The sequence below is a fragment of the Dendrobates tinctorius genome, unplaced genomic scaffold, assembly GCF_039654945.1.
Source record: "Dendrobates tinctorius isolate UK_male_01 unplaced genomic scaffold, ASM3965494v1 ptg000026l, whole genome shotgun sequence".
Lineage (NCBI taxonomy): Eukaryota > Metazoa > Chordata > Amphibia > Anura > Dendrobatidae > Dendrobates > Dendrobates tinctorius.
Genome location: NW_027361694.1, coordinates 12,537,905 through 12,558,065, shown reverse-complemented (window position 1 = coordinate 12,558,065; position 20,161 = coordinate 12,537,905). Strand labels below are relative to the sequence as shown.

General features: G+C 41.3%; 1 protein-coding gene across 4 annotated transcripts in view; it reads left to right on the top strand.

The window, feature by feature from the left end:
* The window catches only part of NALCN (sodium leak channel, non-selective), an 871,910-nt gene that overhangs the window by 647,874 nt on the left and 203,875 nt on the right, over nt 1-20,161 (top strand). For all 4 annotated transcript variants that reach the window (XM_073569511.1, XM_073569510.1, XM_073569508.1 and 1 more), the window contains one exon: nt 14,086-14,222. In XM_073569511.1, the coding sequence (XP_073425612.1) occupies nt 14,086-14,222 (137 nt within the window). The remainder of the gene's footprint in view (nt 1-14,085; nt 14,223-20,161) is intronic.

The following is a 20,161-nucleotide window of genomic DNA, read 5'->3' as shown; positions in this document are numbered from 1 at the left end:
ACAAGTAGACTTTAAGTAACACTAGCTGAAAACGTTTCTAATTTTAACTGAGAACGTTCAAGGGTAGCGTTATATTAATAATTCAGCTGTAGTCAGAGCCAAAACTTACAAACCTGGCACTGCTTTTCAAACTGACCTATTTACCTTTTTTCCTTTGATATTTTTTTCATTTCAAATGATTATGTTTATTTTTTTTAAAGAAGAAGTCTCAGTCATTTTTTTATTCCATAATCTATCCTCTTTAGTTATATAATGATGTGCAAATATAATAAAATGCTGACCAATTGCCATTTTCATTGGTTTACTGCCCAGTTCGTGTCCTCTTCTAGCCCTCGTGACCTTTCTGCAGCTTTTCCAGCTCCCACCGATTTCCCAATGTAATTCCACGAGTCTCAGAATGAAGCTTCATAGACACATTGAGAAAGTGACTTTTGGTCCACACGCAAACCCCTGTGTGAGTCAGATAGCTGCACTGTAAACCCTGAGAAGACTGCAAGCGGTAAGTATTTTAATACACTTACACACCATTACATACATAATTAGGACGGATTACATAATACAAATTTTGCTAAGACTTCTTTAAGCTACTGTTCTAATATAGCATTAACATATTCTACAGCTCTGTACAGTATTTGCTGTTTTCCTCAGAGGAGCTCGTAATCTAATTTTAACTAGATATAGTGGTCATCATATAGAATGGCAAACGAAAAACTTCCAATATTACAGAGCTAACCATTCGGACAATGTTCATTAGGCCAGGATCAGACGAATGAGCAAAAAAAAATTTTTTAATCAGTATTGTCATCCATGTTCAATCCAAATGACCATATGGTCATTTTTTCCATCCCTATGCAATCCATATTTCTGTTTTTTTGCAGCTGTATGACATCCTTTTGACATTAATTTTTACAAGTAATTTAATAAATGATTAAAGGGAAATATAGTTTGCTGTGTTAAATAAATGTAATGGATGTGTGAAAAACGTATAGCATATAGATGAAAGCCCATATGGGATTTTTCCTCACACCCTTTGACTTACAATCTGCAGGTCTAATCCACAAATTGGATCAAAGTCGTGCATGCTGTAACTTTTTTGCACATGGAACATCAGAAGTAAATTGAATATAATTTTGCAAATAGTTATGGTTAATTTTGTGCATCAAGTATAAATAAATATAGTGACATGTCTTAGTAAACAAAATCAGCTAATATTGTTTGGTATGAGCATCCATATATGATTCCATGCAGCTGTAAGAGGAGGGCAATACGGTAGTTGCAGCCGAGGACACCGGGGCTCTGGTGTCCTGACCTCCCCCAACAGAAAAACCTTCAGCATCTACCGGTGTACCTGTTCTGGTTGATGGTCCACGGTCAGGGATTCCACTGCGGTGTGACCCAGCTCCTGCACACTTGATTCCAGTGCATGAAGATGAAATAACGGACACAGATACCAGTTCTGATGCAAAATCAACGCTTTTACTTTCTTCTTCAATGGTCCCTGATAGAGTTGAGCGACTTTGGTCGGATCGGGTTTCATGAAACAAAATTTGTTTCAGATGAAACTGGTCCGACTAGGGCAAAAAAGTCGGAATTTCGTCCGAAACCCGACCCCAATGTAAGTCAGTCAGGAATAAAAGTCGACATTGAGTGGATGAATGTCATCCTCTCAATGACGACTTTTATTTCCCACTGACTTGTATTGGGGTCGGGTTTTGGACGAAACTCCGACTTTTTTTTGCCCTAGTCGGACCAGTTTCATCTGAAGCAAATTTGGTTTCATGAAACAAGTCGCTCAACTCTAGTCCCTGACACAGTTACATCACAGTCCACACAGCATTCCTTCTGCTCTTTCCCTTTCTTACTTTCTTCACCCTCACATACATTATGGGGTAGTAGCACCCTTGGCGGTACCGCAGCTTCACTACTGTAGGACCTCAGTACATATGGGATCCCGCTAATCCGTTTTGCCCCAGACTTGGCAGCTTCAGCCATATTGAGGATCTGCCACATCATGAATGTTCTGCACCCTGCATGACTTTTGGACCATGTTTCCTTCTCCGTTCCTGCTGCTGATGTGAACTGTAACTTCCCCTGGTGCTCCGGTCTTATCCAGCACCCGTCTGACTGTGCCCATGATATTCTTGTCACAACGTTGCGTAGCTGCTATGATGTCCTGGGCTTAGAGCCCTTGTGGACCTGTTGGGCGTGCTCGGCCTTCTGACTGATTCCTACAACCTACACTTGCTTAACCCTTAGCAGCTGCTCCTACAGCTAACTATGTGTGTGCTCTTACTAAACCATCTAGAAACCTCCTACAGCTATACCTAACAAGGCCCACTAGTATGCCCCCATCTAGTGGCCCATTCCAAAATTAAACTTACCCATATCTATGAACTCTATACTATAAGTGCCCTCCTCTAATGTTCCCAAAGGAAGCACTATCTTACCCTAATCTGTACAGAAACACAATACAAAAGACATAATAAAGCATAACATCTTACAGTATGTACAGTATGGTAACACATAATGTGGCAATACCAATAAGACAATCGGTAATATTCAGCCGTGTAGCAGTACCGAAGCATGACAGTATGTCTAATAAATAAAGCTGAATGTGTTTGTATGTATGTATGTGTGTATGTCCGGGATTGACATCTGCACCGTCGCAGCTACTGCCACAAAATTTTGCACAGTCACATGTCTGGACCCCGATAGCGTCATAGGCTATGTTGTGAGTTGAAATTTTAACCCCGCGCATTCCAATTCACCAAACAATTTGGCCTATTATTCTTATCATTTCTATGGTGTTATCGTCCTTCTGTAAAGCTGGACATAATACAATTTATTACCATGCCAACACAGACCACCCTCTGATACAGACTGCTGGGGGAGCCCAGTATCACACAGGATAGGATTAGATACACGGCTCAGCAGTGAGTATCACACAGGATAGTATTGGATACACAGCTCAGCAGTCAGTATCACACAGGAGAGGATTAGACACATGGCTCAGCAGTCAGTATCACACAGGATAGGATTAGATACACAGCTCAGCAGTCAGTATCACACAGGATAGGATTAGATACACAGCTCAGCAGTCAGTATCACACAGGATAGGATTAGATACACGGTTCAGCAGACAGTATCACACAGAATAGGATTAGATACACGGCTCAGCAGTCAGTTTCACACAGGATAGGATTAGATACACGGCTCAGCAGACAGTATCACATAGAATAAGATTAGATACATGGCTCAGCAGTCAGTATCACACAGGATAGGATTAGATACATGGCTCAGCAGTCAGTATCACACAGGATAGGATTAGATACACAGCAGTCAGTATCACACAGGAGAGGATTAGACACATGGCTCAGCAGTCAGTATCACACAGGATAGGATTAGATTCACGGCTCAGCAGACAGTATCACACAGGATAGGATTAGATACACAGCTCAGCACACAGTATCACACAGGATAGGAATAGATACACGGCTCAGCAGACAGTATCACACAGGATAGGATTAGATACACAGCTCAGCACACATCACACAGAATAGTATTAGATACACTGTTCAGCATTCAGTATCACACAGGATAGGATTAGATACACGGCTGAGCAGTCAGTAACACATGATAGGATTAGGTACACGGCTCAGTAATCAGTATTACACAGGATAGGGTTAGATACACGGCTCAGCAGACTATATCACACAGGATAGGATTAGATTCACTGCTCAGCAGTCAGTATCACACAGGATAGGATTAGATACACAGCTCAGCAGTCAGTATCACACAGGATAGGATTAGATACACGGTTCAGCAGACAGTATCACACAGAATAGGATTAGATACACGGCTCAGCAGTCAGTTTCACACAGGATAGGATTAGATACACGGCTCAGCAGACAGTATCACACAGAATAAGATTAGATACATGGCTCAGCAGTCAGTATCACACAGGATAGGATTAGATACATGGCTCAGCAGTCAGTATCACACAGGATAGGATTAGATACACAGCTTAGCAGTCAGTATCACACAGGAGAGGATTAGACACATGGCTCAGCAGTCAGTATCACACAGGATAGAATTAGATACACGGCTCAGCAGACAGTATCACACAGGATAGGATTAGATACACAGCTCAGCACACATTATCACACAGAATAGTATTAGATACACGGCTCTGCAGTCAGTATCACACAGGATAGGATTAGATACACTGTTCAGCAGTCAGTATCACACAGGATAGGATTAGATACACGGCTGAGCAGTCAGTAACAAACATGATAGGATTAGGTACACGGCTCAGTAGTCAGTATTACACAGGATAGGGTTAGATACACGGCTCAGCAGACGATATCACACAGGATAGGATTAGATTCACTGCTCAGCAGTCAGTATCACACAGGATAGGATTAGATACACGGCTGAGCAGTCAGTAACACACAATAGGATTAGATACAAAGCTCAGCAGTCAGTATCACACATGATAGGATTAGATACACGGCTCAGCAGTCAGTATCACACAGGATAGGATTAGATACATGGCTCAGCAGTCAGTATCACACAGGATAGGAATAGATACACAGCTTAGCAGTCAGTATCACACAGGAGAGGATTAGACACATGGCTCAGCAGTCAGTATCACACAGGATAGAATTAGATACACGGCTCAGCAGACAGTATCACACAGGATAGGATTAGATACACAGCTCAGCACACAGTATCACACAGGATAGGAATAGATACACGGCTCAGCAGACAGTATCACATAGGATAGGATTAGATACACAGCTCAGCACACATTATCACACAGAATAGTATTAGATACACGGCTCTGCAGTCAGTATCACACAGGATAGGATTAGATACACTGTTCAGCAGTCAGTATCACACAGGATAGGATTAGATACACGGCTGAGCAGTCAGTAACACACATGATAGGATTAGGTACACGGCTCAGTAGTCAGTATTACACAGGATAGGGTTAGATACACGGCTCAGCAGACAATATCACACAGGATAGGATTAGATTCACTGCTCAGCAGTCAGTATCACACAGAATAGGATTAGATACACGGCTGAGCAGTCAGTAACACACAATAGGATTAGATACAAAGCTCAGCAGTCAGTATCACACAGGATAGGATTAGATACACGGCTCAGCAGTCAGTATCACACAGGATACGATTAGATACACAGCTCAGCAGTCAGTATCACACAGGAGAGGATTAGACACATGGCTCAGCAGTCAGTATCAGACAGGATAGGATTAGATACACGGCTCAGCAGACAGTATCACACAGGATAGGATTAGATACACAGCTCAGCACACAGTATCACACAGGATAGGAATAGATACACGGCTCAGCAGACAGTATCACACAGGATAGGATTAGATACACAGCTCAGCACACATTATCACACAGAATAGTATTAGATACACTGCTCAGCAGTCAGTATCACATAAGATAGGATTAGATACAAGGCTGTGCAGTCAGTAACACACATCATAGGATTAGGTACACGGCTCAGTAGTCAGTATTACACAGGATAGGGTTAGATACACGGCTCAGCAGACAATATCACACAGGATAGGATTAGATACACGGATGAGCAGTCAGTAACACACAATAGGATTAGATACAAAGCTCAGCAGAAAGTATCACACAGGAGAGGATTAGTTACACAGCTCAGCAGACATTATCACACAGGATAGGGTTAGATACACAGCTCAGTAACAGGATGTGCCAAAGGAGAGGACATTTTCATTCCAAGAATTCCACTCATTCCATCTGATATGTTTTTTGATTTTAAACGCCTCCAGTTTCCAGTTCAACTGCTATTTGCAATGTCCAATAACAATGCTCAGGGACAGTCCTTGAAAGTAGTAGGGATCGATTTGCAATCTCCTTTTCTCATGGTCAACTTTACGTGGTCTGTTCAAGAGTTGGAACTGCCAAAAATCTGTTCATCTTTGCACCGAAAGGAAAAACCAAAAATCTTGAATGAGTTGAAAATAAAATACTATCAATACTTGGGTAATCGTTTAGTTAATTTATGTTGCAAATCTGTAGTGTTGAGTATACGATGTGAAATGTTTTTATGTGCAATATAATCAATATAATTTGTTATAACTAACCACAGTTGGTTACTATGCCCAGGCAACGCCGGGCTCTTCAGCTAGTTTACATTAAAGCTCTTAAAGGGGAAGAGGCAATAAAGGGATATTCTATCCCAATCCCCTACACAGCAAAAATGGATATAAGGTAGAACAGCATAACAGCTAGTGACTATCTTGAATATTACTGTAGTCAAAGTATACAAAGTGCCTAATATGTATACAAAGTGTACAAATTATCACAAAGTGTACAAAGTGCATAATGCTTGAACCATAAAGGCTTAAAAAAGGGGAAGTGGAGGTGGCAGTTGTACTCAGGTCCTGTATTCAGAGGGGTGATAAAAAGATCCCTTTGACACATAATGTGGACATCTTCCAGCCACGACTCATTACACTGATCACCGCAGCTCTTAAAATAACAACAAAAACACATGAAAAAATACACTGTAAAAACACTTATTTTACGCAACCTTTTTTCTTCCAACACATCACGATTTCCAGCAGAATTTTCTAATGCTAATCCTGAGCACATGTGCACATAGACTTAGTCCCTGTGCCGTGTCCTTTCCCCTACCATTCATTATAAGTCTCTGGTAACGTCACTATGAGTTATGGGTTAGGAGAAGATGTTATCAGGGTCCTATAATGAAATAGGGTGAGATAGGAGAGGATGCTATCAGGTACTTAGCAAAATTTGGACAAAATGTTGGTGAAATGTATGAGTCCTCATAGCGTTCGAGATCTCATAAAGACATATGTGTTTGTCGAATGTATTAGGATGTCCCCCTTCCTGGCCCTTTCCTGGTATAATGTTCTCCATCCAAGGCCCCTTCCAGTAATAGCATCCTTCATCCTGGATTTCTTCTTAGGATGTTTCTCAATGTGGCCTCCTTATTGGTATAATATCCCTCAACCTGGTCCCCTTTCTGGTGCAATTTCCCCCATACATGGTACCATGTTAGGATGTCTCCCAACTTGGGATTCTTCTTATTATAATGTACTCCATCCAATTACAATGTGCCCCATCCTGGTCCCCTTCATGGATTAATGTTCCCCATCCTGGTCCAGAAGACTTACCTCGGCATGACAGGCTTGACATGTCGCTCTTTCGCAAGGAGGAATGTTACCCCTTGGATCCCGGTCGGACGCCTCTCACCCAGCCAAACCAGATCTCACACTTTGCACTGACGAAGGGTAGTACCCCAAAGCGTAGTGTCTGCAAATTGAGATTTTTTTTGAGCTTTTATCTTAAGTCGTGACAAGGTTCATTAGAGAGTATTAACTTTTAGGATTGCTACTTCCTGTTGGCACTAGAGATCTAGTCCACTTCCTCTCTGAAGAGACAATTTGCAGATTTCACAGAGGAGAAGTCTGTCTTAAACGTTTCCTCACCTCGGCATGTCAGGCTTGACGTGTCACTTTCCACAAGGAGGATCTATTACAGTATGAACATGCATGCCTAAACTGATTTTTCTTTACAAAGTAACTATACAAGAGCCAAAATATTTTCAGGACTGTGGTTCAATGTCCACGTTAGTACTCCATGGCAGCTGGACCTGTGTTCTGCAGACTTCCTTGGCCATCACTCAAATGTTGGTATTCTATGCATCTCTGGCTTTTAAAAGACCCCCTGTGAAGAATATTGGAGATATAATTTAATGTCAATCATTTGTGTCCTATATGGCAGGGGATTATAAAACCCGCCTCCCATGTGCAGCTGTAAAAGGATATCTTGAGCCAGCTAAGCTCAGAGCAAAAGGTGTGCTTGCAAAATAGATACCATACAGTCTAAGGCTAGGTTCACATTTGCGTTCAGGAGGGCTGCGGATGGCTGCCTACTTCCTCCCTTCTTCGTTCCTGAAGCGCCGCCAAAATTTTGCATTCTTGTGCGGTCACGGCACACGTCAATTTGCTTCACGCAGACGAGACGCATCTGAATACAATCCATGTCCCTGCATACCCAATGTTAAAGATATGAAAAATAAAATGCAAAGAGAGGCGCAATGAGTGTACCTGTGTTAAAATTAAATTCCCTAACTGAATCAACAGGGTGCTCACCTTACAGGGTTGTGCCACCCTTGCACAACCACGGTGTGAACGTAAATGGTAGTTGGGGAGCGTGTCCTCGCAATCCAGAAGGGCACTGTGCGTAGCTGTCAGCAATCTCCGTTCTCCTGGTCAGTCCATCTCTCACCGGCTTCCGGATGTGAAGTTGAAACCAATCCCAGCCGTAAGTGAACACCAAGGGACCCGGCGCTTCCCAGCACCTCCCAGCAAATGCAGATTCTCCCACAAACAACTGCCCTCCAAGCTGCTCCTGCCGCTAATCCTCAGAGAAGGAAAATTCAATGTGAAGCAACAAAAAGAGCGGTCTATAGGACCGATAGAATCACAATACAGAAAAAAACACTTTAGAAAGTCATATACAGTGCCTACAAGTAGTATTCAACCCCCTGCAGATTTAGCAGGTTTGATAAGATGCAAATAAGTTAGAGCCTTCAAACTTCACACAAGAGCAGGATTTATTAACAGATGCATAAATCTTACAAACCAAAAAGTTATGTTGCTCAGTTAAATTTTAATAAATTTTAAACATACAAGTGTGGGTCAATTATTATTCAACCCCTAGGTTTAATATTTTGTGGAATAACCCTTGTTTGCAATTACAGCTAATAATCGTCTTTTATAAGACCTGATCAGGCCGGCACAGGTCTCTGGAGTTATCTTGGCCCACTCCTCCATGCAGATCTTCTCCAAGTTATCTAGGTTCTTTGGGTGTCTCATGTGGACTTTAATCTTGAGCTCCTTCCACAAGTTTTCAATTTGGTTAAGGTCAGGAGACTGACTAGGCCACTCCAACACCTTGATTTTTTGCCTCTTGAACCAGGCCTTGGTTTTCTTGGCTGTGTGCTCTGGGTCGTTGTCTTGTTGGAAGATGAAATGACGACCCATCTTAAGATCCTTGATGGAGGAGCGGAGGTTCTTGGCCAAAATCTCCAGGTAGGCCGTGCTATCCATCTTCCCATGGATGCGGACCAGATGGCCAGGCCCCTTGGCTGAGAAACAGCCCCACAGCATGATGCTGCCACCACCATGCTTGACTGTAGGGATGGTATTCTTGGGGTCGTATGCAGTGCCATCCAGTCTCCAAACGTCACGTGTGTGGTTGGCACCAAAGATCTCGATCTTGGTCTCATCAGACCAGAGAACCTTGAACCAGTCTGTCTCAGAGTCCTCCAAGTGATCATGAGCAAACTGTAGACGAGCCTTGACATGACGCTTTGAAAGTAAAGGTACCTTACTGGCTCGTCTGGAACGGAGACCATTGCGGTGGAGTACGTTACTTATGGTATTGACTGAAACCAATGTCCCCACTGCCATGAGATCTTCCCGGAGCTCCTTCCTTGTTGTCCTTGGGTTAGCCTTGACTCTTCGGACAAGCCTGGCCTCGGCATGGGAGGAAACTTTCAAAGGCTGTCCAGGCCATGGAAGGCTAACAGTAGTTCCATAAGCCTTCCACTTCCGGATGATGCTCCCAACAGTGGAGACAGGTAGGCCCAACTCCTTGGAAAGGGTTTTGTACCCCTTGCCAGCCTTGTGACCCTCCACGATCTTGTCTCTGATGGCCTTGGAATGCTCCTTTGTCTTTCCCATGTTGACCATGTATGAGTGCTGTTCACGAGTTTGGGGAGGGTCTTAAATAGTCAGAAAAGGCTGGAAAAAGAGATAATTAATCCAAACATGTGAAGCTCATTGTTCTTTGTGCCTGAAATACTTCTTAATACTTTAGGGGAACCAAACAGAATTCTGGTGGTTTGAGGGGTTGAATAATAAATGACCCTCTGAATAAACTTTTCACAATTTAAAAAAAAATTAAACAAAGAAATAACATTCTTTTTTGCTGCAGTGCATTTCACACTTCCAGGCTGATCTACAGTCCAAATGTCACAATGCCAAGTTAATTCCAAATGTGTAAGCCTGCTAAATCTGCAGGGGGTTGAATACTACTTGTAGGCACTGTATATAAAATAGATAATTATGTGCATAACACATGCACCTACATAAATAGACATCTGTATGCATATCACTGAAAGTGGAAAGAGTAGAATAAACAGAATTATACCAAACTGCATAGAACACTTGATGTACCAACATATACATACACCTGCACATAAGCAGAGAAATAAATATCAATGAATGTGCACTAAATATGCCTATCTATAGTTATACTAATCAACATGCTCCAAAGTGAAAGAAATCCAGCAGTAATCAGACAATTTGCCACCCCTTATATTTATACTAAGGGTCTCAATACCACGGATCTTTAGCAATGTAGCATTGCAATGATGAAACTCCTTAAAATGCCTAGGCAGAGTCTTAAGTGTGGAAATGTCCGCGCAAGCAGATGCGGCCTGTATACCCAACACATGCTCCCAGATGGATCTGGGTGTTGGGTACAATTCACCCAAATGGGCTAAATGAAAATATCTCATATGCTCCCTTTTTATAGTCCCTGCCTGCTGAGTATATGTGCGATTTTTTTGTCTTGTTTTAATTTTCTTTATTAATTTTTGTTATTAATTTTATACCATCTTTTTTCAGCATTATTATTATGCTCTGATTGCTGCTGGATTTCTTTCACTTTGGAGCCATTTGAAGGTCCTTGAAGATTCATGGATGTCGTCGGCCATCTTTGGACATTTTGTATATTCATATATGTGTACATACCCATTTATTGTTAGGATATTGTACGTCCTTTGTGATTATGCCATGTATGCATTTATTTTCTATGCATGTTGATTAGTATATAGATATGTATATTTAGTGTATGCTGTGCACATTCATTGATATTTATTTCTCTGCTTATGTGCAGGTGTATGTATATGTTGGTACATCAAGTGTTCTATGCAGTTTGGTATAATTCTGTTTATTCTACTATTTTCACTTTCAGTGATATGCATACAGATGTCTATTTATGTAGGTGCATGTGTTATGCACATAATTATCTATTTTATATATATGACTTTCTAAAGTGTTTTTTTCTGCATTGTCTCTGCATATATAGCGTGAGTATTTTATTTGTTTGTACGGCGCTATTTCTCTTTTCCTTTGTATTTTTTTCTCTTATATTCTTTTTCCCTTATTTGTGCCCTCTTTCATCATGGCTGTTTGTGCATCCTCCTGTCATGCGCATGCGCACTGCCTATCAGCCCGGCGGTGGACTCCTCCTGCCGTCTGACGCCGAATCACGTAGGGCCAGCGTGTTTCCGGTTTCATCGGAGTGGAGACACCGCCGTGGTGTCTGATTGACAGCTGACGCGTCCACAGGACTTCCGGCAGGCGCTATATAAATACATACATTATGCGCTCTTGATCCACGCCCCCTGAGGAAGGAGCACAGTGCTCCGAAACGCGCGTCGGGGTAGGCCGGCAGCACTTTTCTTGTACAGCGCCAGGTAAGGCTATATGCCTAAAACGTTTTTTTAATAACAGCACTTGCTTTTTAACCACTTTGGGCTATATACTGAAGGCTTGCTCAAATCAGTTTTTACTATGAGCATTTGCTCTATATTTACTTGATGACATATGTCATGTTAATATTATAATCACCGGTTTGTTTGCCACATATGCCCTTTGAATCATTCCATTGTTATGCTATAGTATTGGTCTATGAGATTCTATAAAGTGATCCTATCTGGGCCTGTTGTAGTGCTGTTTTTCGGCTCATTTCTTTGCCATTTTGCACATGTTTCATCTTCTCCTCCCCCTGCTTCCATGCACTTTGTGTCCATGGTTTTAAAATGTGATTATGAATAAAATTACATTTTATTGGACTTTTTGACTGCTTATGTGTTGGTTGCTTTCTGAACAAATTGCAGTTGTCCTTATACGTCCTTTATATACATGGTATGTGGCTTATCTACTTTTTGAATTATTACAATATGTGACTACACTTCTACATATACCATGTGTACCACAATTGTATTTTACTACATTGTTTTGCATATTGTAGTTGAGATACTTTGTGGCATTTGTGCAGTAATGGCTTTTTTCTGGCGACTCAACCATGCAGCCCATTTTTCTTCAAGTGTCTCCTTATTGTGCATCTTGAAACAGCCACACTGCTAGTTTTCAGAGAGTCCTCTATTTCAGCTGTTATTTGTGGGTTTTTCTTTGCATCCTGAACAATTTCCCTAGCGGTTGTGGATGACATTTTTGTTGGTCTACCTGACTGTGGTTTTGTTTTTACAGAGCCCCTGATTTTCCATTTGTTAATCACAGTTTGAATGCTGCTGACTGACATTATCAATTCCTTGGATACCTTTTTGTATCACTATCCTGTTTTATACAGTTCAATTACCTTTTCCTGTAGATCCGTTGACAATTCTTTTGCTTTCCCCATGACTCACAATCCAGAAATGTCAGTGGCTGGATGAAAGATGCAAGAGTCTGTCTGGATACCAGAAACTCACTCAGCTTTTATGCACACACACACACACTGATTACAACCAAACAGGTCACAGGTGAGAATGTTACCTTTAGTAGCCATTCAAACCCATTTGTGTCAACTTTGTGCATGTTATCAGGCCAAAATCACCAGAGTATGTGAACTTTTGATCAGGTTCATTTGGATATATTGAGTTGTCATTATGATTTAAAAAGAGAAAACACAGTAGTTTGACAATAAATGGCTTCACCCAGCCACTAACCAACAGTGGCGAAAACGTTTTGGTGTTATCATTCATACTCTCTGAGAAAAAGGCCAAGGAAGCAAAAATGTAAACTTTTGAGCACAACCGTACATTTATAAGCAGATAAGCAGTTTAATTAACATTTTAGGGTGACAGACTGCCTATTAAGTCATAAATACAATATAAGAAACCAAAACAGCTAATACTGTGTGCCCTTTTTGAAATGGGGCAGCATAGATTAACCACATTCCTCCTTCCTTATGGACAGTGTGGAGCATAGGTTCTTCTTCTCCAAAGACCCTACAATATGAGACAAAAACAAGGTACTGGCCCATCTAGCAAATTACAATTCTCTTCTTCAAAGGACGGGGAAAAAATGGATGAAGGAGTATGTGGATATGGGAATAAACAGGAGCTGACCTTTTTGGTTGATGCAGTAGGTCTCTCTCTTATATGCATATGCCTACTTTGAGAAACAGTTGTAATTGAAATTATATCTTATGACATTTGATAATGGTAAATCCTGCAGAATTGAATGTGAAGAGTTCAGTTATTTTCTATGCTAATACATAATGGACAGAATGACAAGCTTCTGCTTGGGCTGTGTAAACACATTGTGTTTTTGCAGTATCGTTTCCTGCAGACAAAACCTGCTCTCTTGCCAGTAAAAAGGCTGCTTGCAAAAAATGTTGGTGTGTTTTTGTTGCATTTTTTGCTACATTTTAATCTATTTTTTGCAGATAGTACGTGTCATTTGTTTACAGGACATGTGTAAAAAAGTTAGTTTTATTCACCAAAAACACAGAAAAATGCATGGTTGTGTTTTTGTTACTTATTGTATTGCAAGGCTAGCTTTTTGATATATGAGGTATTTAGGGCTGAATCATTTACCGTACATGCCTTATTTAATTCTAAAGGTCACAGTAGTAGTTTGGAACAAAGAAAATGTATATTGTTGGATGGCATATTGGGAAAAAAAACAGTTTATGGGCAAAATATATAAATTTAGCTTTGAACACAATTCATACAAGAATTATCTTCAGATGCCATCTATTTACATAAAGCACAAACACATATTGTGGACTAAGTGAATAGTGCATGGCATTTTGACATAAATGCAATATTTTGTTGCAATTTTTTTTATTCTAGTACTATAATCATTAGTAATAATTTTCTAGTGTAGGCTGAAGAAAGCAATGTTCCTTTGCTGCCATCTTCTGTCTGTTGTGGTCACTGCCTCAGCATTTTTCATCTCTCTCTGTTTAGTTGAAACAAAGTGAAGCAAATGCTGATACCAAAGAAAAACTACCCTTGCGTCTACGGATCTTTGAAAAATTCCCCAACAGACCTCAAATGGTGAAGATCTCCAAATTGCCTTCTGATTTTACTGTCCCAAAAATAAGGTAATTTTTTTTTATTACTTATTTCATTTTATTCACTATTATGCATTTTAGCCATCAATCAGGTGACATCTTCATTCGAGGCACTCCTAAATTACAAATTATTAAGATTGTTGATATTTTTCAATTTTGGTTCTCATTTCCTCAAACAGTTCTCTTGTCCTCTTTCTGTTCTCCATGCTTAGTGTGGCACACACAGACACACATTGCAAAGATTGAGACAACTTCTCCCTTTTTATCTAGCTTCAGGCGTGATTATCATATTACCCACACCTGTTACTTGCCACAGGTGAGTTTGAACTAGCATCACATGCTTGAAACAAAGTTAATTTTGTGTGAAATTATGTCCAATTTTCCTTCTTTCCTCATTTTTTGTGTTGTTCCAATACACACAAATGAAATAAACATGTTTATAACAAAATCTGTGCAATTGCAATACTTTTCTGTGGCAAATTCTTGATTTTCTAGAACAATTTCAAGGGTGCCAACACTTTCAGCCATGACTGTATAGAGTTCCTGTTGTTTCGGGGGATTCTTCTGTTCTCTGTCTTTTTTTTACATGGAAATTTAATTTTTTAATGATGCGTTCTGCCACCTTATTGCATCTGTAAGCCAATAGTGAAATATGCTTCTTTTTTTTCCTTACACACAGCAGTAGCCTGTTTTTTAATGTATTTTTCGATAGAATTACAAAAATATGGTAATAATTAATTGTGTGACACAAAAACACCACCTAGAAAATTTTATGGGTAAAGTTCATGAAAATTGTAATGTTTTTCACAAGCCAAAAAAAGCTACATAAAAAATCTGTGAAGGAAACCTTAATGTGACTCTAAATCATTCACATTCTCTGACTGATATGCTGCAAACTTTATAACAGTGCCCTACTTAAAGAGAATCTGTGGCCATTTTTACTACCCCAACTGAGACCATCATGATGTAGAGACAGAGACCCTGATTTCAGAGATATATCAATTATCGCGCTGCTTGCTGTTGATTTAATAAAATTGCTGTTTTATCTCCTGCAAATCTACCATTTCTCTGACTGTTGAGCTCTGTATAAGCCCTCCTACTCCATACACCTATGCTAACTTGCAGCTTTCTGTGTACACTGTGCATAGACAGAAAGCTGCCAATCACAGTGGTGGGGCGGGTTTATATAGAGCTCATGAATATGGAGGACCATATGGCAGTACGTTTACTATTATTTTTAGTGATAATCAGGGCGGGTTTTAGGCAAAGTGGGGCCCTAGGCAAAGTTTAAAATGGGGCCCCAAATGCTGACATATTGCACATCACACAAGCATTTCGATTGTATTTACTCTGAGTTCAGGACGCTAAATGAGTGTGATCGTCTATATTGAAGTAATTCCCGACCTCTTTCCACCGTCTGAGAAAGAATGATGGGGACAGAACGATCACTAATGGATCAATCTGTCCCCACACATTATCATGTTATCAGCAGCACATCTACAGTTTACACCCCATAGTCCTCCATATAATATAATGTGCCTCATAGTCCTCCATATAATATAATGTGCCCCATAGTCCTCCATATAGTATAATACACTCCCCATAGTCCTCCATATAGTATAATAAACTCCTCATAGCCCTCCATATATTAAAATACACTCAGTCCTCCATATATTAAAATACACTGCTCAGTCCTCCATATAGTATAATACACTCCTCATAGTGAACCATATAGTATAATACACTGCCAGTCATCCATGTAGTACAATTCCCTTCCCATACTATAACGCACCCCATAGTTCTTCATATAGTATAATGTATTCTCCGTAGTCCTCAATACAGTATAATGCAGCCCTCATATAGTATAATGCAGCCACCCCATAGAGCATAATGCAGCCACCCCACAGAGTATAATGCAACCCCGCCATACAATATAATGTAACCCCCATAGAATATAATGCAGCCCCCTCTTATAGTATAATGCAGCCACCCCTTAGAGCACAATGCAGCCACCCCACAGAATATAATGTAAACCCCATAGAATATAATGCAGCCCCTCCATTGAATATATGGCAGCCCCCTCAGAGTATAATGCAGCCCCTTATATAGTATAATGTAGCCCCTCCATAGAATACAATGTAGCCATCCTCATATAGTATAATGCAGCCCCAATAGAATATAATGTAACCTCCTCATAAAGTATAATAAAGCCCCCATACAATGTAATATAGCCCCCCATAGAATATAATGCAGCCCCCCATAGACTACAATGTAGCCTCCTCATATAGTATAATGTAGCCCCCTCATAGAGTATGATGCGATCACCCCCCATAAAATATAAATATAATACAGCCCCCATAGAATATAATGTAGCCCCGAGTAGAATATAATACAGCCCACCTCCCCGTAGAATATAATGTAGCCCCCCATATTATATAACACAGCCTCCCCCATATAATATAATGTATTATATACCCCCATGATATATAACACAGCCCCACATGGTAGGCAACACAGCCCCACATGGTATACAGCACAGCCCCACATGGTGCACAGCACAGCCCCAAATGGTATGCAGCACAGCCCCAAATGGTATACAGTACAGCACCATGGTATACAGCACAGCCCCACATGGTATACAGCACAGGCCCATGGTCTAAAGCACAGCCTCACATGGTATACAGCACAGCCCCAAATGGTATACAGCACAGGCCCACCCTGGTATACAGCACAGGCCCCCCTGGTATACAGCACAGGCCCCACATGGTATACAGCACAGGCCCCCCGGTATACAGCACTGGCCCACATGGTATACAGCAGGCCCCCTGGTATACATCACAGGCCCACATGGTATACAGCACAGGCCCCCCTGGTATACAGCACAGACCCACATGGTACTCAGCACAGGCCCCCCTGGTATACAGCACAGGCCGACATGGTATACAGCACTGCTCCCCGGTATACAGCACAGGCCCCCTTGGTATACAGCACAGGGCCACTTGGTATACAGCACAAGCCCCCCCTGGTATACAGCACAGGCAAAAAAGTGCTCATGTGAACCAGTGCTCAGTAAAAAATGGTTTGGGCTCACCAATGGTAATAGATATAGCATTCCAGCATCAGAGCGTATCCTGCTGGAGAAACGATCCACTCATGGGGAGCTGAAACATGGGAAAACAGTGTTAATGTAAAGTATTCCCCTACACTCCCTGTCGTGCCCCAGAAGAATAACACTAATTCTATATATCCTTCCCTACTGCTTTATATCTATTTGACTCCCCTGATGAATCCCCACCATTGGGGAAGAAACGCGTAGGGAGCTTTTCTGGCCATTTTTCCCCTTATCAGTGGGGGTGTCCACTACAAGATCCACTTGGGGCCTGTCCTTGTTAGGACAGGAGTAACGCTGGGGCTACGCAGAGAGTGTAGGGGAATACTTTACATTAACATTGTTTTTCCCATGTCTCAGCTCCCCATGCGTGCATCATCTCTCCAGCAGGATACGCTCTAATGCTGGAATTCTATATCTATTACCATTGGTGAGACCAAACCATTTTTTATTAAGCACTGGTCCACATGAGCACTTTTTTTTTATGTTTTTGTGTGTTATGTCCTTTTAATGGTTCATTAAAGGTTATGTTTTAATTTACTTTATGTGGGATACTCTCTAGGCTGTGTGCAATATTTAACCTCTGAGGGTTTTTTGGAATAGTGTTAAAAAGCTCACACTATAGCTGAGTGCGTATACAGCACAGGCCCCCCTGGTATACAGCACAGGCCCACATGGTATACAGCACAGCCCCACATGGTATACAGAACAGGCCCCCCTGGTATACAGCACAGGCCCCCCTGGTATACAGCACAGCCCCACATGGTATACAGCACAGTCCCTCATGGTATACAGCACAGGACCCCCTAGTATACAGCACTGGTCCACATGACACCGGTACAGTTCAATGCGGCAGGGGGAGTCAGCGCTGGCGGCAGGCGGGCCCCCCTGCCTCACGAGCCCCATAGCGGCTGCGTGATGTACTGCTAGCTGGGGGCCCCTGGGGGAGCAGGGACCCTAGGCAGCTGCCTGGGCTGCCTGCCCCTAACGCCAGCCTTTGTGATAATGTCCTGCTGATAAAACAGTGATTTTATGAAAGCTACAATAAGCAGTCCAGTAGGTGACACATTGCTGGAATCAGTGTCTCTGTCTCTACATCATTCTACTCTCAGATTAGGGTGCAATAACCTGGTGGCTTATTCCCTTTAAACCCACTGAACTCTTCAGTACAAACTATACTGTACTACTACCAATGCTTGTCAGATCGCATAGCTGTGTGCTTGACTTTATTTATCTGTATATAATTGATGCGGCTGTAACATGAGTTTAATTATGACATATTCACATGCTTTTGTCCATATAGTGTGAATTAAGGTAAAGTCATTTTAAAGGGGTATTCCCATCCCCAAGATTCTATCCCAATATGTAGCAGGTGTAATATTACTACTATTAGCAAATACCTCCAATTAGAAATGTAGTTTAGTTTTTCTGATTCGCTATGTCTCTTTTCCTCATTTGCAAGCATTGCAGGACCTTAGGTATCCATGGTTACGTCCACTGATAAAGTAAGTTATTTAGCTAGTTGATAGTGGTCGTAACCATGGATACGTAAGGTCCTGCACATGAGAAAAGAGGCATAGCGAACCAAAAAAACTATCCTACCTTTCTAATTGGAGATATTTGCATATATTATTACACCTTGGAATAGGATCTTGGAGGTGGGAATACCCCTTTAAGTAGTCCTTAAAGAAACATGACTACACAAATAGTACAGTAAACTTACTAAAATATCTATGTGTCTTTTAAATCTTGTTTAGCAAAAAAATGTACTTTATCCACTAAAGAAAATGTACAAGCTACCTCAGTACCCAAGTTTTATAATAGCTTTAATCATTGAATATCCCTGGTCCTATTCTGTCCTCTACAGTTTGAGAATTCACCCTTCCCCTGGGTCCTGACTGTCAACTGTCATAATTAAAGCACTTGACAGAGATGCCAGCTTCCGGCTCCCCCGGCTTCCCCTGACACCGTGTGCTCATTATGATGTGCTATGGTGTTATAATACTTTTTTTTTTCTATCCAAGCGATTAGTTGAATATCCATAGTAACAAATATTCAAAAATAAGTGTCTCTTGTAGATGGCTGAAATTTCTTTTGAAGCATCCCACTTATATGAAAGAGAACAAGAAATCAAAATTAGGTTTGAGCTGTGTTTTACTTATGTGGAAATCACTGCACTACTTTGTGCAATGCATTTCTAATTAATATAAATGGCCTGTGATTCATAAAAGGGTCACATGTGATGGAGGAGAAAGGATGTTGGGATAAATTAATCATCCTTTGCAGGCAATTAAAGTGTGAGAAACTCCATCACGGTTAAACTGTTGTGGCTTCAAAGGTCTACATATTAAATGATTGTTGAGCACTTTATATTGATGGCCTAGCCACAGGCTAACAGGCTAGGCCATCAATTTCAGATGGGTGGGAGTGCCACACATGGCACCTCCACCGATCAACTGATCTCTGTGCCGGCAGCCAGATGTGCTCAGTTGTGGAGCGAAACTACACAGCCCCATCAACTGTATGGTGGCTGCGGCCGGGAACTGCACATCCATGCCTATTTATTTGAATATGGCTGAATATGCCGTATCCCACTGCAGCCACCATACAGTTGATGGAGCTGTGTGATTTTGCTCCGGAACTTATCACTTCCAGCTGCTACTGGCATCGAGAACGGCTGATCAGCGGGGGAGTCGCACCCCCACCAATCTAGTGTTGACCTATCCTATGGATAGATCATAAATATAAAGAACAGGACAATGCCATCAACTAAAGCTGTATATTATTATCATTTACATTTTTATATTTTGATCATCAGTATTATTAATATGTAGGCGATTAAAGGGGTTGTCCACTATTT